The sequence below is a fragment of the Lutzomyia longipalpis genome, chromosome 4 (genome assembly GCF_024334085.1).
Source record: "Lutzomyia longipalpis isolate SR_M1_2022 chromosome 4, ASM2433408v1".
Classification (NCBI taxonomy): domain Eukaryota; kingdom Metazoa; phylum Arthropoda; class Insecta; order Diptera; family Psychodidae; genus Lutzomyia; species Lutzomyia longipalpis.
Genome location: NC_074710.1, coordinates 5,528,571 through 5,551,784, shown reverse-complemented (window position 1 = coordinate 5,551,784; position 23,214 = coordinate 5,528,571). Strand labels below are relative to the sequence as shown.

The 23,214-nt window shown below is 34.2% G+C and overlaps 3 protein-coding genes across 3 annotated transcripts; 1 reads left to right on the top strand and 2 right to left on the bottom strand.

Annotated features, from left to right (window-relative positions):
• Window positions 1-254: 254 nt before the first annotated feature.
• Window positions 255-9,778, bottom strand: LOC129795864 (uncharacterized). Its single transcript, XM_055837381.1, has 7 exons — window positions 9,446-9,778; window positions 4,792-5,021; window positions 4,160-4,480; window positions 3,921-4,070; window positions 2,629-3,146; window positions 1,050-1,205; window positions 255-981 (listed from the first exon to the last, which is right to left on the bottom strand). The coding sequence occupies exons 2-7, from the start codon at window positions 4,913-4,915 to the stop codon at window positions 514-516; spliced, it is 1,737 nt and encodes a 578-aa protein (XP_055693356.1). The 5' UTR covers window positions 4,916-5,021; window positions 9,446-9,778; the 3' UTR covers window positions 255-513.
• Window positions 9,779-15,127: 5,349 nt separating this feature from the next.
• Window positions 15,128-16,627, top strand: LOC129795893 (methyltransferase-like protein 22). The gene is made up of 2 exons (XM_055837430.1): window positions 15,128-15,577; window positions 15,647-16,627. Exons 1-2 carry the CDS (start codon window positions 15,493-15,495, stop codon window positions 16,435-16,437), a joined length of 876 nt encoding a protein of 291 aa, XP_055693405.1. The 5' UTR covers window positions 15,128-15,492; the 3' UTR covers window positions 16,438-16,627.
• A 1,401-nt stretch (window positions 16,628-18,028) lies between these two features.
• On the bottom strand, window positions 18,029-23,177 carry LOC129795851 (polycomb protein Su(z)12). The gene is made up of 5 exons (XM_055837366.1): window positions 22,999-23,177; window positions 22,684-22,730; window positions 21,168-22,621; window positions 18,717-19,231; window positions 18,029-18,607 (listed from the first exon to the last, which is right to left on the bottom strand). Exons 1-5 carry the CDS (start codon window positions 23,069-23,071, stop codon window positions 18,426-18,428), a joined length of 2,271 nt encoding a protein of 756 aa, XP_055693341.1. The 5' UTR covers window positions 23,072-23,177; the 3' UTR covers window positions 18,029-18,425.
• Between the last annotated feature and the right edge of the window lie 37 nt (window positions 23,178-23,214).

Below are 23,214 nucleotides of genomic sequence, written 5' to 3'. Positions count from 1 at the left end.
ACTATCTCTAGAAAGGAAATTCTTACGCATCTTCCTCGTGAAAGTTTCGTGAGAAAAAAGTGTTTGCAAATTTTATTTATTAAAAGTCCTTCCCATATCCTTTTTAAAATAGTCCAGCTGTGCAAAATCCAGTAGTAAAATTTTGATTTTTACTTCAAAATCTTTATTCTTTTATTGGCGTTTTAGTCCTCTGTGAGGAAAATTTCATTAAAAATTTCTTTTTGTCCCAGGTCCCCCTAAAAATCATGTTTTACTACATAAATCTATTTATTCATACAATATACTTTTATTTACAAAACAATCAAACTTTCATCCAATAAAATTTTCCAGAGATTCCTCTAGATTAAAAGAAAAACAGGAAAGAATCCAAAAAAAAATTCTCAATAAATCTTTCAAATTTTTCTTTTGATCCATGAAAATCTCCCTCAATAGAGGTCAAATAAATTATAAAACATTTTAGGAAATTACAAAAGGAAAATAAATAAATAACTTGAAATTTCCACGCAACCATACTTAATTTGTACAGTGGAAGTGTGGCTTTCTCCTAATACCCATCGGTCCATCGCTGTATTCGCAGAAATTCAATCCAATTCGCTTTAGGGGATGGCATTTACTCTTGGGATTGCCCCAGCGTCCCTTGAATTGAATCCAATGTGGTTGATGGAAGGCAGAACGAGCTGAAATTTCATCCTCGTAGAGTATTTCGGTGTTCACCCACGTCGACCATGGAATCCCAAAGCCATTCACATCGTACAGACGTGGTACACGGATGAATCTGTGCTTCCCCGGTGCGGTCCACAGCCCGTGGGAACCCTTGGCGGCAAAGAGAACGGGGTGATTTGCCGATGTGACGACAGTGCGTGGGAAAACGGGCTTCTGTAGGATACCAACGCGTGTCTCCTGCCGCTTAAACTCAAATGTCCCCGTCAGTCTATCGTACTCATAGTAAGCACCAGCATCATGGGCAGAAACGTACATTTCCTACGAGAGAAAAATTAAACAATTTGTAGAGATAATAAAATTAACTCTACGCCGTACAAGGCACTCACATCTGGTTCACGACGACCACGAAAGTAGAGGCTCATATGCTCCCAATCACCTACGTGACTACCAAAGTCTCTTCGCGTTCCAAAGCACATGCCAAAGAACAAAGGGATGGGAAGATGTCCAAAAGGTCCCAGACTTATTGAACAAATTGTCTTGCCCTATTTCACAAAAAAATATTTTCCTAATTAATTAAAATTGATATATCCATTAAAAAAAGTTTTTATTACCCCTTTTGATTTTCAGAGAGAAATTCTTTATTATTCTTCAACGTTTCTTTTTTTTTTTTTAGAAAAATCATTAACTTTATTGCGTAATTAATCTTGAATTGAAAGTACGAGAAAAAAAATGAGAATACTAATAGCTTCCAATAGTAGATGAGCGATGAAAGTTATTAATCTTTCTCCTAACAATGTGTTTAATGGAGCTATAAATGCACCTCATTCGTCACACCGCATTGATTTTAACCCTTTCGCGACAAATTGACTTTTGTAAAATTTTTTAATGTAAAACTGTTTTAAGGCAGAATACCTTTTATTTACGTTGTTCTTTCGTCCTATAAAATTTATCGTTAGATTCAAAGTTCATCAATAATTGCTATAAAATCGACAAACAGCGCCTTCGCATTTCTTTAACACCTGTGGTGGTAACTTGCAAAAATTCGCAGTTTTATAGCACATTATTATCAGCTATTATTATTATTTTAAGGGTCATCCCACATGCTTCAAATGCTTTCGCATCCATTTCAGCTTAGTGGGGGAGATCCTATAAAACATATTTTACATTATAGCACATGGAGCTCGACCTTATTGTCAATTGATTGGGGGAACGAACCACAGCATTTTTGTCTATAATTAGAACTTTTATGGCACTCTAGACACATACTATAAAATTCTTTATAAATCCATAGGATGAGTTTCTTTAATTCTTCAACTGATTAAAAAATGAACACTTTAAAAGGTTCTCTAAACCGTTGAATTTATATTCCTCTAATGATTTCTCTATAATAATAACACAAATACTAAATTTTAATTTTTTATAGCATCAAAAGTGTCCCGGGTATTAAATCATAAATTAATTTTTTTATCAATAAAATCCAACAATTCCATTTAAAATAATGAACTCAAATTTTAAATGGATTTTATTCATATTTTTAATTCCCATAAAATTAAAGATTTGCCTTTATTTACTATAAAATTGAGTAATCCAACAACTTACAGGTATTATGGGACGATTTAAAAAGAGAGCCTTTAAGAGCTATAAAATGAAGCTACGAACCATTATGCTCATTATACCATATGCGTTTACGGCAAATGAGGGCGCTGATTGTCAATTTTATAGCAAGTGGAGGCATATGTATATCTTACAAAAATCCTCCGTTGTCATTACAGGGTTAATAAAGAAAATAAAATAAATTGAAAAAGCTCCTTTTGAATTTTCATTTTTAAACTTTTAAGGCCTCAGCCTATCTAAGCTACATACAAGGCTTATACAAAAGAATAACAATATCATAAATAAAGAGAGAAAATTCCATCTTTTGCAAACCCCCTCAGTAGAATATATGTCTTAATTTCGACTGATTACCTGATTGTAGGGATAGAACATCCAATAAGTCACAAAGAGATGCGGATAGGTCACCTCTTTATCTTTAATTTTTCCATTTGGAATATTAACTTTTTGCTGCTGCTGAAAATCATCATTTTGCACATAATTTGCATAATAATCCACATCTCGATGATCTTTGTATGGTGTATGAAGAGGTACATTCACCGGAACACTCCATTCTTCATCTTTCTCCACCACTTTCGAGATATTTTCCACCTTTGGGGCTTCCTCGGCCAATTCATTCATCACTTCCGGAGCCCCATAAGTGGAAGTGTTGCCGTGAACACTCTGTGCCATAACAACGGCCACTTCCCTCTTGCGCCTCTTTTGGGCCTTTGTACGCCCATCTAGGTGATTATCGAGAACTTTGTAACTCGGAATAGCATCTTGACTTGTGAAATAGTTGAGATTCTCAATGGGTTGTGGCTTCTGGAGGGGAATGTAGGGATTTGTCTTGAACTCAACCTTCCCGCTTGGAATGTCGTTTATGGAGAGATCTGTACAAAAATGCCCAAATAAATTATTTCCCTGGCACTTTATTAAAGGACTAAAGGAGTTTATTCGTTTCTGTATGGGAATATCTGTCATTTGAGGAAATATTCGGGAAATGTTTAATTCATGAATCAAAAAATTATTAGAAATCTCCAAAGAGATTTTCTTTATTTTCCACTCTGGAATCAGCTAGGAAACACCGGCAAAGATTTACATAAAAATGCAAACAATGACGTCATTATTGTATTTTTCTCTCTTTAAATGTATGAAACATTCATGCTTATGCTTTATCGATAATTTTTGGACAAAGTTTCAACGAAGAAGTATCAGCGTGAATGCAATGAAAAAGGTTTAATACTTGAAGGACAAAACTGGCAATTCCTACCAATTTTAATTTTTTAGTTCGTTATATAAAACAAAGTCTATCAAACTTATAGTAATAAATTCTTCAGCTATGTGTAAGCGACTTTAATTACTACAAGTTCGTTGATAGAAAACTTAGAAAAACATTTTCTTTTTGAAAGAAAATTGAGTAAAGTTTTAGGTTAGAAGTTTTGGTCTTCCAAGTGTTAGAAAAACCAACTAAGTGACGTCATTATGTGCATTTTCAAACAAATCTTTCCCGTTTTATTTTTTTTTCAGCTGTTCTGAGTGAAAAATGAGAAGTCTCTTTAGTGATTTTTAAGTCTTTTTCAGTTCTCTGCAAGACTACGTTTCCTCGTGTAAATGGTTGTCTCATACATCAATGAATAAACTCCTTTATATAATGAATATTTTACCAAGATTGTCAGTCCCTGATGCACTAGTGGGAGACTCAGAATGACCAGGTGGGGGATCAGGGCAGAGAGAAACAAGAGCATAAATGGGAACAGATCCGTGATTTGGCATTTGTCCATAAATAAAGGAAACATCATTGTCCAGAAGATCCTCTAGAATTTAAAGGGAAAAAAATCCGATCTTGAGTATTTTTGCCTTTATTTTGACTTTATTAATGATCAGGATTAATTTTGAAACATACCAATATCATCATTAGTGACGAGAAACCAATTTTCAGAATTCTCCCCAACGGGCATATCAATTATATAGTCCACAAGGAGATTCTCCCCCCGGAATGTTCTCTTGTTGCGCTTCTCCCACGCATCATGGCCATTCCGGCGGATGTTGTTGTCACTCAGCTCAAGCTCCGGCGTTGGTGGTGGTGGTGGAGCTTTAATCTTCTCCTTGGCACGCGACTTTTCCGCATGGACGTGATGAAGGAAATCCGTTACGGCACTCGGGAGGAATTTCTCACCCGGCGCCAACCACACCAGGGGCGCCCATTCTCGCACCAAGGACTCAACTGTTGAACGATGCAATTTTCATCTCAATGATCAATTTAAATAATCGTGCATCATACAAAGGTGCATTGAATGAAATTGAAAATTAAACTTATAAATATAATTACACTTTCACCATTTCCATGTCCACATTTGGGCACTCATAAAGTGAGCTTCACCTCTGCTATCGTGGATCAATCATGTCTCTTTTTCTCTCTCTAATTACACTTAAATGGATCAGTAGAGAAATTCCAAAGCTTTTTTTTAATATCTCTCTCTACGTCTAAACTCTTCTGCACTTTTACTTAATAGAGAAAAATCAAATTTTTCTTACCTAATTCGCGTTTTTGCCAATATTTGGTGGCACCACCAGCATCCACAGCATCATATTTTGGTGATAGAATTAACAATAAAAATGATAAGCATGGCAAATAGTTGAGTATCCTTTGCACAATCATTTCATAGTTCTTTCACATCCATGCGGAAAGACATCCAAATTGACGCCACTTTCCTTCACTACCACCATCACAGAAACTTAATGAGCACGCATCATCACGAGGGGAGCTACATTACATACATAGTAGGTAAACACTGTTTATTAAATTAGTTGGTATACCACAATCGTGGCATACCAAGTATTGTAATCGTCGGAAAAACCGACCACCTCAGATCGGGCTCAAACTTGGTATGAGCACGTTTTAGACTTCCCACATTACGAAAATGGTGGTGGAAAATTTTTGATCCGGCCGGCCTGCCGGCCGGCCTTCCGGTGGTCCAAACTTTATCTTATATCTCGAGAACGGTAACAGATAGAGACTTCCGGTTTGAAGTTTTATATAGAAATGTGGGTGTAAAATTTCATTTTTTCGCATTTTCAAAATCCAAGATGGCCGCCATCCGCCATTTTGAAATAACGTCAATCACTTCCCTTATAGTTAGAGGTCTGAAATTTTAGTATGTTGTAGTGCTCAATGAGACATTTTCATCGATAACTCATACTTGAAAATCGGTCAAGCCGTTTAGCAAATATGGCGACCTAAAGCAAAAAGTGTTTTTTCGATATAACTCGAGAACGGCTTGACCGATTTTGACCATCTTGGTATCAAATGAAAGGATTCAAGAAGCCCTACAAATGTCTAGAACATTCAAAGTTACAAAAACATCCGCAAGAGGCGCTAAAATCAAAAACAAAAATTTCCTAGTTTTAAGGGGCTATATCTCCGAAGATCTGTTATAGATTTCCTTTAAATTTTGATATGTTGTAGAAGAACTAATAATCTTGCACCAGTCCGAAAATGAAGAAAATCTATGTCGCCGTTTAGAAGATATAGCCATTTGAAAAATTCTTGAATTTGAAAAGTTCTAATAGCCATATCTTCTGTTCTGCTTGTCCAATTTTGCTCAATTTGGTATCAAATTAAAGGTTTTGCAATAATCTACAACTTTCTAGAACATTAGAAACCTCTAGAACCACTCCTTGAGGCCAAAAAGTGCAAAAAACTGTTTTGGTAGAACAAAAATCCGCCATTTTATGTTCTGGAGGTGACCTTGAAATGTATCGAAATATATGTCAGATTATAGCTTATTTCAATACCTTTTTATAACTAGTCAAGAAATTTCTGTAGGTCTTATACAACCAGAGATATGAGCATTTTTATCTTTCATATTGATAAATTTCATTAAAAAAATCAACTTTGCCTACTAATTCTGCTCACAAATTATATTACAACGCATAGACTGACCCATCCGCGTTGTGGTATACCAACTCTAATAACTGGACGCGTTATGATTGACTTTCAAAATGAACCATGGGACAATGCGTTTGAGCAACGCAGCGACACATTACTTTTCTAAATTATTTCAAATTAAAAAAGCATTTGAAATAATTTCTTTCACCATTATTTATTACAAAATACTTCAACGTCCAAAAATCTTCCGGTTTTGATTTATGATTGGCTTTCGGTGAGATGAGCTTTGAATTAACAAGGAAGTTTACGAAATAATTGATTTAAATAATTTCAATTGGAGAAATCATTAATTAATTTTAAACTCGCGCCAGTAGCTTGTTCTACCGCCATCTATTGGTAAAATTGGATGTTTATTATTGTTTGCTCAATCAAAAGGACTCTGAACATTATATCAGACACTAATAAAATTCATAAAGATATTTTTTATCTGCTTTTGCTTTTAGCAAAAAAAAAAGCTTGATGCCAATTCAACCAAAAGGGTCTTAAGAAATTCCAATTTATTATTATTATTCTTACTAATTTTATGATTATTTTTATGATTGTCATTAATGTGATTTAATTACAAATTCTTGCTTCATTTCACCTATTAGTTGGTGTTCCACTTCGTGGCCAACACCAAGTATTGTAATCGTCGGAAAAACCGACCACCTCAGATCGGGCTCAAACTTGGTATGAGCACGTTTTAGACATCCCACATTACGAAAATGGTGGTGGAAAATTTTTGATCCGGCCGGCCTGCCGGCCGGCCTGCCGGTGGTCCAAACTTTGCCTTATATCTCGAGAACAGTAACAGATAGAGACTTCGGGTTTGAAGTTTTCTATAGAAATGTGGGTGTAAAATTTCATTTTTTCGCATTTTCAAAATCCAAGATGGCCGCCGTCCGCCATTTTAAAACACCGTCAACCACTTCCCTTATAGCTAGAGATCTGAAATTTTAGTTTGTTGTAGAACTGAGTGAGACGTTTTCATCAATAATTCATACTTGGAAATCGGTCAAGCGGTTTAGCAAATATGGCGGTCTAAAGCAAAAAGTTTTTTTTCAATATAACTTGAGAACGGCTTGACCGATTTTGACCATCTTGGTATCAAATGAAAGATATTGAGAAGCCCTACAACTGTCTAGAACATTCCAAGTTCCAAAAACAATCGCAAGAGGCGCTAAAATCAAAAACAAAAATTGCCTAACTTTAAGGGGCAATATCTCCGAACATCTGTTATAGATTTCCTTTAAATTTTGATATGTTGTGGCCTGACTCAATATCTGTCACCAGTCCGAAAATGAAGAAAATCTATGTCGCCGTTTAGAAGATATGGCCATTTGAAAAATTCTTGCATTTGAAAAGTTCAAATAGCCATATCTCTTGAACCGCTTGTCCGATTTTGCTCAATTTGATATCAAATTAAAGGTTTTGCAATTATCTACAACTTTATAGAACATCATAAACCTCTAGAACCATTCCTTCAGGACGAAAAATGCAAAAAACTCTTTTTGTGAAACAAATATCCTCCATTTTGTGTTCTAGAGGTGACCTTGAAAATCATTGAGATATATGTCAAATTATAGCTTATTTCAAGACCTTTTCAAAACTAGTCATGAAATTTTTGTAGGTGTTATAGAACTAGAGATATGACCATTTTTATGCATCAAATTGCTGAATTTCACAAAAAAAAACTTTGCCTACTAATATTGCTCACAAATAGTATTACAACGCATAAACAAACTTCTACACGTTGTGGGACACCAACTCTTATAACTGGATGCGTTATGATTGACTTTTCTTTGCACTGTAAATTACTTAAAATCAATGGGGCAGTGTAAATAATTAAAATGATGTCCGACTCAAAGAAAAATGAAAGGACAAACCAAAAATGTAACATTATACAAAAAAAAATCATTTCTATAATAAAACGTATTTTTTTTAATTTACTAGTTCAAAACAAAAATTAACATTTGTACTTAAAAGCCTCCTAACCAAGACACATTTCGCTCTAAGTCGATTGAAAGGAAAATATTGTCTAAAGAATCGCTGAAAATCAATCATTCAGTCCCATTTTTTTTAGTTTTCACTCTAGAACAACTTTTAAAAAAATTGTAAAATTAGATCAAATTAATAAAACCTTCTGAGCTTTGAATAAACTACATACTTACAAAATTTTGAGAAAGAAAATCTTATCGTAAGATCAATTTATGGCCTTTAAAAGGTTAGCCCTTTTCACGTGATAATCATCTAAATTTATTTATAGCATTATTATTACGAAACTCTGTTAAAATTTTCTTTTCAATTGATTTATGAAGAAGTTTGTAAGAGATTAAGTTTTAATTTATTATGGAAGACTCTACATATGAACAAAAATATTCATTGCATTTCTTTATGTTTATTGTTCCATTTTTTTTTGCTAAAATATGCGCAATAAATAAAAAGTGGCACAAAGCTGAAATATCTTTTCTTTAATTTTATAGATTTATTTCTTTAGGTAATAACCACTAAAAGGTACAAAAGAAAAAAACTTATGGAACTAATCCTTTCATTTAAATAACAAAAACTGTTATAATAAAAATAATATGAGGGGGTAGTCATTGAAAAGGAAAATTACCTTTGTATTTTAAAGAGAAAAAAAAAACAAATTAGAATAAATCTTCTAAGCCCCATTGAACGAATACAAAAAAGTCTTTAAGACAAGATAAGATATTATGCGGAGCATGTCAATTAATAATTGCAAGAAAACAACGGGAGGCTATTTATTTGATTTAATTGCTAATAAACACTCCTCACCAGTCTCCCTAAACATGAGTTAAAAAAAGCTCTTTTCGCCTTACTTCTCTTTCATGAATGAGAGTTTAATGGATAGGCTTTTTTTTATGGGCAAATGAGTGGAACCTTCTCGTTCACAGGATTTCACGAAATTAGCAAGTGGAGCATAACTAAACTCTTAAAAGAGTTGGTAATAAGAAAACAAAAGAAAAAGTAAAAACATGAACTCATGTACGTTTTACACGAAATTATGAAGGTTTTAAGATAATTAGTTAAAAAAAAGTTTGTGATAAAACACGCGCTAAGGGGAGAAATTGTCTCGCGCTAAACTTGAAAATTATTATGTGTTGAAAGAGCTATATCTATCAACTATAATTAGGAGGTATATAACAGCAAATATCCGGGTGTGATAAAATGTGTCGTTGCGTTTAACAAGCACAGAAAGTTGGTATTTATTTATTTGATCACTTCTTGCATATCACGCACTTTTTTTCTTTAAATATATTTTTGTATATAGCACTGGTACTCCTCTTTGCGCTCCTACAGAGATCAAATTTGATGATCTTTCTCCTAATTTGGCGCTATATTTGATGAATTCTTCGTCTTAGTGGAGGGAAGAAAAAAGCAAGCAAAACACTTTGGTTGAGAAGCAAAACTGGGTCTCACTGCCAAGCAAAATTAATACAATTTGAGTCACCGACTTTTAATACACGGAGCTCAGCGCAACGAAGAAGAGCTTGGTGTGGTTGAGGTATGTTTTCTTGAAGACAAACCCACAGACATTGAATGCCTGTCCACGACTAGAGAATGAGAAAGACTGGCATACCATCGCGAGCCATCTCAAAGAAATCCGTGCGACTCCCCACTGAAATCATCACACACTGTGAACATACATCAAAAGGGGGATATCATATCACTGGGAAGTGTACTAACTATTTACAGATTTTTCGCTTTGTTTTTAAACCTACGATAAAACCTCTTACTTATTCCTACTAAAATTCTATCTTTGATTTTTATTTTAACCATATTTTAATGAATCTTTTAGAACAAAATCCAATTTTTGCCAATGAAAACGAATTACTTTGAAATGGATTAAATCTTTTGATCAAAGAATTCCACTTGAAATTAGAATATTTTTCTGACCAAAAAAGAACATTTTCCTGATCAAAAGCAGATACTTTTTTACAAAAATCCTAATTTTCTAATCAAAAACGAGACCCCTTTGAAATCGAAAATCAAACGTAAAATAAAACAAAATTTAACTTAAAATAATTTAAAGAAAAAATCTTATGATTTTCTCTATCATTCTGCGATATATTTACTTAATAATGTATCAAAAACAAACTTGAGATTAGAAGTACTTAGAAAGAGTATGATAAGTAGATCTCATTGAAACCTTTTATTTGAATCCGATATGATTAAGTTCCGACAAGTAGAACCGTAAAATCGTTGGGTGACCATATTGTCTAAACGGATTGACCGGATTGACCGATTATTAAATGTAAAACTATCGTTAGAAAGCTTATAAGAATCTCTATTATAAAATTTTCAACAAAAAAATACCCTAAAGAGACAGAGATGTACGCAAAAACAAAGTTTGGGGGTATTTGAGAGCGTCTTTTGAAGTTATTTGGGCGATTTGGACTTTATTAATTTTTAGGTTATGTTCAGTCTTTAAGTTAGATTATTACTATTAGAATATAATTCAATTCAATTAAATATTGATAAAAAAGGATGCCTTTATCAATATTTTGAACTATTAGACTTCAAAATCTTCTTCTTTTTACTTTACTTTGGCCGAACGTGAATAATTAAATTCACTGTTTAACGTTAATTTAAGAATTCTTCTGATTCCTCAGTAAAATGGTAAAATACCATTAGAGGCTCTCTAAAATCGTTAAAGCCTCTTAAGTAAAAAAAAAACTATACAGTGGGACCCCAGTACAACGACCACTTGGTTATACTACTCTCGCGCATTGAAAATAATGAGTGTGAAGAGTACATCCGAGTGGTCGTTGTACTGGGGTCCCACTGTAAGTAAATCTCCTGATGAAAAATTATTAATTAAAAAAAGACATTAATGTCTGTATTGACAGACCCCTTTCTCCGATAGAGTGAGTGCAACCGCAGAGAACGTTGCGCCAATCATTGGTGTGAATCAATGCATGATCACCTTATGAATGAATCTCTCTACCTTTGGCATGTTCTTGCGCCTTTTCAACACTCAAATGTCTCGTTGCAAATCAATTTCTCTCCAAATAGTCACAAAATACCCCCTTCGAACCATCTCGATCGCCCGGCGAGAGTCTCTCTGCCCGTCTTTGGTGTGGACATCGCGTTTGTGGATTTAACCGTGACCTCCAAAAGAAGCCGTATACAAAGAATTCCATTCGCAATTCGTGAGGTCAAAGAAAACACGCACACACACACCTGAGAAATTGAATTCTTCAACGTATTTTTTTTTTCACAACATCTCGTGAATATACCCACACTCACAGCAAAAACCATCTCGCACCAAAAGTGGGAGGAAATTTTTGTTGTACATTACACGAGAAAAAAAATGATCCCTCGCCCAATTTGCAAAAAAATTACTTATGTTGAACTTCCCGCTCAGTGAAACCCATTTCCTGTGCCAAAAAAAAATTCGCCATTCCAATTTTTCGCACCTGACTTTCATTGCAAAAACATGCTATACTTTATTTTAATTGTTTGCCGTGTGATTTAGTAGGTGAATTAGTAGAGAAAATTATGTTGCAAGTTGTTTTTCCTCGTATACAAAAACGATGACAATTTAATTTTAATAGCTTTATAGCCTGAGCACGTTGAAACGATTGGAGTGTCTCAATATTGTAATTGATCGTTTTTAACATTTTTTTTCTGAGTTAAGATTTTAATTTTTTCAAAGGAATTTTTAAGAAAATAAAAATTGTCAAGATTCCAAAACTATAAAATCATTCCGAAGGATGTTAATTTGAAAATAATTCAAAGAAACACGAGAAACAAGAAAAATGTTTCGCAGAATGTTAAGAATTCTAAGACTGTTGCGTGAAACACAAGAAACTTCCATGTTAGAAATTTGTAATAGTTCTAAGAAACACAGGAAAAAACAATTGTTCAGCAAAATGTAAGAAATTCGAAGCTGGAGTTTCGAAAAAGTTCAACGAAACACGAAAAACAAAAATACTGTAAAAAAACTCAAAGATAGTCTCGAGAAATCGCGAGAGATTCTCAAATTGTTCCTCGGAATGTCGAAAAAAAATTCAAACCACAGTGTTACGAAACAGAAGAAACCAAAAAACCTACAAAATATTCCTCAAAATGTAAAAAAATCGAAATCTGTGAAAACAGAATAAATTCGACAGAACATGAAGAATCTCAAATTAATTCAGGTGAACAAGAGAAACCCAAAAATTCCTCTGTAAAAATTAAAAAATTAATAAATTAAAATTGTTCCTGTGGAACTTGAGAAACCCGAAAATTGTTACGCAGAATATAATTAAACTGAAATTGTTTCTGTAATTTTTTTCTGTGGAGTAAAAGAAACCGTAAAATGTTTCAGCAAAAGCTATAAAATCTGAAATTAATTCTATGAAACACAAGAAACCTGAAAAAAATTGCGAAGCCTGAAAAATCCAGAAACTAGGATTTTTCTACTTTCTTCGAGTTTTATGAAAGATGTGTTGATTGGCTTTTTTTGCAGTTTATTTTATATTTTTTCAAGTCTTACAATTTTCGCATGTTTCGCATTTTTTTTAGGCCAGCCGGGTACATTTTTCTACCCCATTTAATTATTAATTACACCATTGTAATGGGTTAAAAAATTTAACATTTCTATTCTAATTTATGAATAAGTCTGACTCTTACCCACAAAGACTGACATTTAACTTAAATTGTATCATACAATGTATGAAAAAAACAAACATTCAGTCAAAGCTTTTGCCTTTGAACGAATTTTTCTTTCTTCATAATTATATGTATCTCTCTTTCTCTATTTTAGCACAATAAGAAAAATATATAGAATGTCGATGGGTGAGAGAAAGAAATGCGGGAAAAAAGTGTCCAAGATTGTAAAAATAAACAGTTTGAACCTGACCTGAAAAATATATCGCTTAAATAATTTACAGCAGGTTTTTTTTACTTCTTCGTTCTTCTTTAAATATATATGTTTTTCTACTACCGGCAAAATTATCTGGGTGCCATAGAAAAGCGGTAGAATAGAGCAACATAAGAAATGATCTAATAAAATGAGCCCATTAGTGGGACAATTCTTTTTTTTTTTTCAGAGAGGAAATGCGCATAACGTGGCGGCCTTTGAGGGAGATTTTGAGCAAATAATTCATGCTCATTATGTTGCAAAAGGTTTCAAAGAAGAGGTGCTGATGGTATTTGACGAAGGTATTGCACAATTTCTTCACCACACCGGGGTAATGTTTGTATATCTTAAGATCATTTTGCCAAGTGGATGCTTCCATTATGCAATCCTAAATAGAGAGTATTTTGCACCACGTCTCGCGGCGTGACAATAAAATTATATTAAATCTTTCCTTTATTTGTACTCAACCTCCAAGAGCAATTTGCATCTCATGGAACTCATCAAACAATAGCACAACCACTCTTTGCAATTTCTGCAACCTCATTTACGATTTATTTCTTTCATCATCCCAAAGATTTAACCAGATTTTATGAATGTTTAAAAATATGGAATTCTTCTTCCATGCACATAGGTGGAAATTGCATCGTGGGACTTTCTTCTTTATGCGCAGAAAAAGTTCAACAAAGAAAATTCTTCAACATCATTATCATTATCATGTCATTTGTAATCAACATATAAGATCAGCGCAAAAGAAATTTCTCAAGTAAACAAATTTCATAATATCTTCTTTTATTATAAATAAAAAGAAAAAGAAAAATTTCTTTTGTACTGTGTCAGATTGCCTTAAAGAAGACAAAGGTGCTTCACCCTACTTTTCTCCTTGCTAGATAGCTAGTAGATCTGCTAAAAATCTTTTCGTTCCTTCTATTATAATTCGAAAATTTTAAGATTTCTACTAGGTATATTCTCTAAAAAAAATTAAGATTTTGACAATTTGTTTTCTTTTTATTTTCGCGTTAAAAAATTAAAATAATTTTCAAGAAATCTTTAAAGACTTTTATGAAAACTTACGGATACAAAAAAACTTTTTTCCCATTCAATGTACAACAATAGAAAGATTTTAAAAGCATTTACTGACAGAATCTTAAAATAACTTTCAAATTATAAGAAAAGATTTTAAACAGAATCAACTCCAAACCGCAACAATTTTATTGTAAATATTTTTTTTAATATTTTTTACTTAATAAAAAAAGAACTGTGAAAACATTTTAATAATATTAATTATATTTATTTAAAAATCAATCTAAATTATTAAAAATAAATAAATATAACACAATTCTCTTACAATTTTTTTTAAAGAAAATTATTTTTCATTAAAAGTAAAACAAAACTGAATGTTATTGTAAGGTAAGTAACTCGATAACTTACCAGTAACAATGCGTCCAACAGTCCAGCCGGGTAGTTTTTTTAAACACCACTGATATCATACAAAATATTAGATATTAGAATTCGAAAATTAATCCTTTGATGCCGAAAAGGAAATTAATTAAAAACAAAGGACCTAAACAAATGATTTGAGCATTCACCGATTTTTAAAAGTAATTAAAGCTCTAGTTCTATTCTAAGAATTCTACATAACTCTTTTAAAATCAAATTTATTGAATTTTTCTTAAAGATTTTTCCTTTTACTTTATCGGTACATTGTTGAATTAAATTATCAGTTTGATTATTAATTTGTGAATAAAAAAGAAGCTTAAGTATTTTTAGTAAGAATATTGTAACCATCACTTCCTTTCAAAGCAAAGAAAAGTGCAAGAGTAAAGAAACAAAAGTCCAGCCGGGTAAATTTTTCTACGCCCAAGTCCTGAATTTATTACACTACGCGTAATAAAATATTTCCAAGTTTAATACCAAATCCGTCAAATCCTAATTTCTTACTAAAAATTTACTTTTTGATTAAAAGTAATTTTTTAATACTCCTTATAATTTTTTTTTCGGAGAAAATTCAATTTTTCCAAACTTTCCAATTTATTTTTCAAGTTGATAAATTGCAGGAAATGTACAAAACCCCACATGAGCCATAACCTCGTGGTGGCTCGTGCAGCTGCTACTCTCTCCTATAAAATTTTGTTGTGTATTGAAATATGCGAATTTTTTTGTATATATTGTTGCCGTGAGAACCTTTCGCATTATTTCACATAGTGCTGAGTGCCAAGACATCAGCTATGTTTTTCTTTTCTTTCCCTCCTTAACAACTTATAAAAAGATTCATTATTCAACGGGACGCTGTGCGAGGCGTAGAGAGACAAATAGTTATGTTGATAGATGCTACCAAAATTTTACTTTTTTTTCCCCACTGCTCACAAAAGCAGGAGACTCTTCAGTACCCCCTGGGCAGCTGAGGAGGAGCATTAGCTGAAGGAGTCGTCTTGCGTCCCAAATGTCGTGCCAAAATGAAGAATTTAGTGTCTCCTCGGAGATTTACAGCGAAACGGATTTTAAGAGTCAAGCTGGGAGGAATGGATGTAAGTTGTTGAGAAGATGTTGAGATTGAAGGCATCCTTTGAAGAGATTCTTTTTTTTTATCTGCCCAGATTCCATCTCTAAGTTCTTTTTTATCTGGCCAGAGGGCCCAGAACGGCCAGAAGCTAGCAAGGCTGGGAAGGAAGCTCACCCCAAGGTGGATAAAGATGGAGATTTGGTTGTGGTGCGCAGAACAAAGTCTGTGCTGGAGCTAGAGCACTCCCAGGCGACAAATTTGAAGCTGGTGGGGCTGCAGGTGTGGCGCGGAGCCCTCCTCCTGGCTGACTACATCCTCCATCGACGTGATTCCTTCCGCAAAAAGTTGGTACTGGAAGTTGGGAGTGGTTGTGGACTCACCAGCATCGTGGCAGGCATCTACGCTAAGCAAGTCATCTGCACGGATATCAGCGATGGTGGAATCCTCAACGTTATCCGGCGCAATGTCCAACGGAACCTCCGGAGGAATGTCACAGTCCAAGAATTGAACTTCCTCCGTCCCGACGTGTGGACAAAGACACTCAAATCCCATCAAGATGCTGGAATTGACTTTGTCCTGGCTGCCGATGTGATCTACGACGATGACATCACTGATGCCTTCATCAGCACCCTCGATCGCCTCCTCAGCCACTCAAATCACCCAATGTGCGTCCTCATTGCCCTCGAGAAGAGATTCGTCTTCACCCTCGCCGATCTAGACACATCGGCACCCTGCTTTGAGTACTTCCTGCGGAAATTCGAGAAACTCCGCTACTCTCGCGGCTGGCGCTTGGAATACATTCCAATGACAAACATCCCGCAGTATTTCACCTACGAGCGTGTACCCCAACTCACCCTCATCCAAATCACAAAGGTACCCATTTAATGCCCCAAAGAAAAGTCCTTTTTCTCTGTAAAAATTTATTTATTTCACAAGATTTTTTTTTCTTAGAATTTAGCCAAGATGATCAATATTTTACATAATATTAAATTTTTCTTCCCAGGAAAATCCTGGAATTTATATAAATTCAGCACGTTTTAAGACTAATAAAAAAACATTTTTCGCAAAAAAAAAAGAAGTCTTTAACTAAACAATTGGAATGCGAATTCCTCTCCTTATTTAATTCTCACCCACTCACTGGCTAGATGGGGATGATTTTAATGATTGAATGAATTGAATTATCCTTTGAATTGAAGACTTTTTTTTATTTATTCCAGATTCATCCAAAAAAATGATTTCCTCAATTGAAGATTTTCGTGTAATAAATTTTAATTATTAATTGAAAATATGTCAAAAAATCTTTCTTTGTTCAGTTTGTTTAAAAAATACAATTTTTACTGATTTATCTAAAAAAATTATAAAACATTTTCAACTTTTCATTTTTTCTAGACAAAAAAAATCAGTCTTTATTATACAAAAAAAAACTAAGAAATTAGTTTTTTTTTTTTAAATACATTTTGTGCCAAAACTTATCAATTTTTTGTCACAAAAGTTTGCCAAAAAGATTAAATTTATTTTAGATTCTTTTTCACCCTTTAATACAATTTTTTTTTAAATCAGACTTTCTAAAAAAAAAACTTGAATTTAGGTCAAATTTCTAGTTTTTCTTTAGCTAAAAATTTATATTTCAGCCACTGAATTTTAAATTTCAACCTGAAGTTTTAAAATTTCGGTGTCTTGATTTTAAATTTCAATGTGAAATAAAATATTTCGAAAAATTAGAAACATTTTAAATCATGAATTTCACCCTGAAACTTTTCATTTCATAATCGAAATTATAAATATCATTACCTGAATATTTTTATTTCAGTTTTTTAATCTTAAATTTCAACGCAAAATTTAAGTTTCAGAGTCGTTTTTTTTTTTAATTTAAGTGTCTAATTGAAGATTTCAAAAAAAAAAGAAGAAACGTCTTAAAGTCTCTATCAAAAATTTCAACTTAATTTTTTTATTTCAAGTTTTAAATTTCAATAATTTCAATGATTTTCAGTTAACTGAATTTCATTATTTCACTTTGTAAATTTTAAAATTATTTATATTTTAAAAATTTCAACTTCTTTCTTAAAAATTCAGAGCTCAAAATTCAATTTCAGACTCCGAATAAAAATTCAGAAATTTAGTTTTAAGCTTTGAATTTAAACTCGTTGAAATTTTGAAAGTATTCAATCTTGAAATTTACATTTACAAACTAAAATTTTAAAAATCAAATATTGGGCCTAATTCAGCGACCAAAAAAACTCTTGAAATCTTTGAATTTTGTACTGAAATTTCAAAATTTCAAACGATTAAGGGTTTCTTGGTCGCTGAATAAGGCCCATTACTGAAATTCAAAGTTTCAACTGAAAAATTAAATATTTCTACGTTGAAATTTTATCTAATTCTAATTGTGTTTAATTTTGAAAATTTTCAAGGTTTAATTTTAAGTTTTCAGAGTTTTGACATTTCTCAGTCTTTTTCAGACAATAAAAACATATAGTTATGCCAAAAAACGCCTTGGCCAATTTCTAATTTTTATTCAATGAAATAGATGTAATATTCAGTACATTTTTAGCACTTTGAAAATTTCAAATGGTAATTGAAATTTAAAATAATCACAAACGACATTTTTTAAGACCAAAATATATTTTTAGGCAGTTCAATAAAAATTAAATAATTTTTTTAAGTAACCAGAATTTCCTAAAAAAATCAAAATAAAAATTTTTCTCGTAATTCCAATATTTATTTCTAGCCAGTGTGGGTGAAAATGTAAAAAAAAAACTATAATAGGTCGAGAACTTTGATTCTAACGCAGTTAGAGAACTTAGAATAAAGAAAAATGAGGGAGGTGAAACCTAAAGACGAGATAATAAATAATAAAATGTCGCAAAGGCGCCTCATTTCCTGCCACTCAGCTCCCTATCGACTTTGGTAAGTGACACGGCCAGTCGTGTTTTGGATGCAGTTGCCGCACCTCCCAGGGACTTCCTCCTGTTCAGCTCAATCTTGGCGCGTTTCTCTGCGCCACCCGCCCATGTTGACCCTGAACTACGACGTCGCGGTGGTGATGCTAAATCATCTTCAAAACAATTTTATTTTTTTGAAAAAAAAAAAAGCAAAAATTAGAATTCTTTGACTTTTTTTCTCTCGTGATTTTCCGGGTAAATCTGGGAAGTTGCCAACTTTACCTCTCTCGGAGAACTTCCTCTTCCCACTCTCCACACTGGACGTTGTTCTTGTGACGGACATTTTACGTTTTTGCGGCACTGTAACATTCGATGCTGACTTAATGGCAACACCACGACACTCTGTTTTGGGTTTTGTAAATGAATCCTTATCTTTAGCCTCCTTCCCTGCCGAATCCTTTGTGTCCTTCTGCTTCCCCCCCTCGCCCCCCTTGCGCTCCTCCTTTGGGCATTTCTGCATCATTTGCACATGCCGATGCACCCCGAACGCATTCCAATGCTCCAAATGCTTCGCACGTGCATCCGTGAGGACATTTTTACCCTCTTGGTAGTCACTGAGGATCTTCTGTAGCTTCTGCATTGTTTTGTAGAAGGAATCTGGCGCCACGAGGCCATATTCCCAAAGTGAACACATATGCAGAAGGAAATTGCGATAGAGATTCTTCTCGAGAATCTCACGTCCCTTCAATTCCACAAACATATCACACGCTAGCGGTATTAGGCAGTCACCAACGAAACTAAAAGAATATATTTTCAACAATTTAAAAATGGAAAAATCATTTAATTACGCTGCTAAATGGTTTTTCCTGCTTAAAAATCTTTGAGCTTTTCTCATTAGAATACATTCTAATTAGAATTTTCTTTTCTATTTACTTGAATTCTTTTAATTTTTTTTTCTTTTTGTTTGACTAAAAATTTACTCTTTGAAAGTTTTTTTTTTTTTGGTTTGCTGACAGAATATATAAATAACTTCTGACAGAATAGAAGAATTTTCTAAAAGAATACAAAAATCTTGGTCACGGAATATGAGATTGTAAGCAAAAGTCAAGAGTTAAGCAAGAGAATATACCTATGCTGACAGAGTACAAAAACTTGCAGACAGAATAGGAGAAGTTGCTGACAAATGAGCAGTTTGTAAGCAAATAAAAGGAGAATTTGTCGATAAAATCAAAGTAATCAGATAGTTTGCTGATAATATAAAAAACTGCTTACAAATTAATTTTTTGCTGACAATATAAAAATCTGCTTACAAATATTTTTTTGCTGACAAGACAAGAATTTTCCTGTAACAACTCACTCACAGAATAGCTTTCCAACAGAAAGATAAAGTTTGTAAGAAGACAAAATGCTTACAATGCTGAATTGTTTGTAAGCAAAAGACAAATACTGACCGACAGAATACAAGAATTTGCTTACAAAACATGAATTTTTGAGCAGAAGCGAAAATTCAACAGAATATAAAGATTTGTTGAAAGAATAAAATTTTGTGAACAGAATAAACAAAATTGGTAAAAGAATTGAAGTTTATTAAATGGAATAAAAAAAAACTGCTGACCGTTTAAAAGACAGAATATAAGCATTTTTTTGAGAGAATGTACAACGATTACCTGAAGGAATATTCAACAAACTTCTAACAGAATATATAACAATTTTCTGACAGAATACTCAACAACAATTTTCAACAATTTTCTTTCGGAATAACCATCAATTCGCTGACAGAATATTTAACAATTTGTGGATGGAATATTCAACAATTTTTTTACAATAATATTTAACCAATTGCTGACAGAATATTTATCAACTAACTGACGGAATATTTAACAATTTGCGGACGGAATATTCAACAATTTACAAACAGAATATTTAATAAATTAGTGACAGAATATCCAACAATTTGCTGACAGAATATTTAATAATTTGCTGCGGAAATATTCAACAATCTGTTGACAGAATAACCAACAATTTTCTCACAGAATATTCAACAATATGCTGACAATATTCATCAATTTGCTGAGAGAATATTAAAAATTTGCGAACGGAATATTCAACAATGTGCTGACAGAATATTTTTAAAAAACCTGATAGAAATTAAGTATTTGCTTATAAAACAAAAAGGTTTCCCAACAGAATAGAAAAAATTGTTAAAATACAAAATATAGCAAGAGAATAAAACTCTCACTGACGGAATATTTGGTATTTCAAAGAAGAATCAAAACCATTTCTTACAGAATAAAAAAAGGGCTGACAGAATAAAATATTATGAAGTATGCAAAAGAAGGTTTTGTTGAGAGAAAACAAAAAATCAGAAAAATCATAAAAATTTGCTGACAGAATAAATGTTTAGGGAATAGAATAATCAATAATGTGCTGACAGAATAAAATTTGCTTACAGAATATTTTTTTTAAAAATGTGAATATTTTCTTTCTGAAAAACTAACCTGAACCTAATTCTAAAAAAAATGTTTTTTTTTTTATAGATTATTAGTACAAAACAAGCAGAATAATTAATCAAATGAATGAATTTATCAATGGAATAATTCAATAATTTATCAAACCCTGAAATTTCAAATTCTAACCTTTTCAAATCTTGCAAAAATTTCTTCCAAGGCTCTTTTCTTCTTGCCTAACAATCAAGGGAAATATTGCAAAAGGATAAAAATCTGTGAGACTCACCCATGTTTCATGACGTGCAGATTCCAGAGCTTCATGAGTTCCTTCTCCCCCTCATTGACATCCGTGAACTCATCAATCATCTGCATTGTCTTCTTCCGCAGCCACGGTGGATCGCACTCCTCCTCCGAATCAATGTCCAGCTCATTCGGATGCACCGGGAGGCATGTCATTGTGTGATGGTAGAGCCTGTTGTGCCCTGTGATGTAGGGGCGCTGCCCATTGAGGTCATTCTCCTCCAGCTCAATGAATTCACTCAGGGATGGCTTGAGACGCCTCGGACGGCAGACGAGGATATTTGTGACGGTGGTACGTCTCACGGGGCCCGTGCGGGCAAAGGAGAATCCCGCAGGGCCAATGAGATCATGCGGGGAACCCATGTAGGAGCCATCGAAGCTGTCATTGATGCTCACATCAATTCGTGCCACATTCCCCACTTGAACGAAGCTGAATGTGAAGCGTGAATGACATAGCTGGAGGTGCTTCAGCATCGAATACAAACTCATGCAGTTAACATGACACCATGGGCACTGGAGCGATGGCGATGGCTCCGTGGTCTGGCGCGAGATGTTATTGTAGACAAATTGAAAGGCAATCTGAAGCTTATTCTCCGGAATCCCAAAAATATTGTGCCCCTTTGCATTAGTGACCTTCTGGGTCTTTGCGAGTGTCTGGCAGACGTTGTTATTGTGCCCAATACCCGTGGGATCGTTCTCCTTATTCGATGGATCGTGATTCCGGGAGAATTGGGAGATTTCGGCAAATTCTACAATTCCCGTGTGCGGTTTCTCCGTCCAGTACAGCATAAACTTCAGGATTGGTGCTTTGTCAAAGGAATCCTCCACTGCAGGTGGCTCAGCTGTTAACATTGAGAGATTCTCCCATGAGGAATACTTCCGGGGGCTCTTCCCATTTGCCTGCAGGGTGGGCTGCGTAATTTCCTGCAGTGTTAGTTGGTATTCCCCTTCGGTCAGGAGGCACCTGCCGTACTTGTCGAAGATCATCAATTCCGTCCCATAGAGCTGGGAATCCTTTCCGGAGAGTGTTTGAACACGAAAGAGTAGAATGTGCGTAACCTGACCCTCCTCGGAATCAAACATATCCGTCGACAGGCTCAACACGGGCACTTTCTGGCTAACTGACGATCCCACAGTCACCTCGGACACCCCAAGAGTCTTCAGGACGGACGATGAGCTCTCTTTGCGCTTCTTGTGGGAAATCTTCAACAAAATCGTCTCCACGCGAACACTTTCGCATGCAAGGGCTGACGATGAGTCCACAGCACGCTCAAAGAAGCCCAGAAAGACCATTGAGAGGTAGTCATCGGGACAATTGGCCCTCTTGATGCTCTTCAGCTTCTCCGTGAGCAAGGAATCAATTTTGAATGTTGAGCGTCTCTTGTGTGTCCTCGACATTCTCTGGGGCATGTACGTCAGTGTACGATGAAGGAAAATAGGCTGCAATAAACCCAGAGATTAGCTTATCAATCCCACATCCCTCCCCAATCCTTCCTACTCACCGAAAGACGATTCCTGTCCCTCAAATAACGATAAATTTGTGTTGGTTCTGCAAAAGAAAAAAACAACATTGAGGTTAGATTGCTTTTGTTTGTGGATTTTCCTTCCGCGATCACCTCTAACCCCCCAAATTTCCCTCACAGGTTCTCCTGAAACCCTTGCAAAGGACTTCCATTGAATTTCCCCACAGGAAGTCTCTTTTTTAGAAAGAATTTTAAAAGAAATCCAATTTTTTCTTCCCACATTCACCCCCCAAACAAAAGTGAAGCCATCGCGGAAGTTGGGAGAAAATCAATGAAAATCGCGGAAATACTTACTCTCAAATGATTGCAGGAAGTTGTCGCGATCAGCTTGATGCTCATTGCGACTACTCCTCCGCTTTGGAGGCATTTTCGAGGCAATTTTCTTTGTTTTTTGTGTGAAAAATTACAAAAATAGCCGCCCTAAACTTCACAACTCACTACCACACTGAAGTTTTAACCACACCGAAGTTTTGGAATTTATTTGACACAGTCGTCGACAAAATGAGCTGA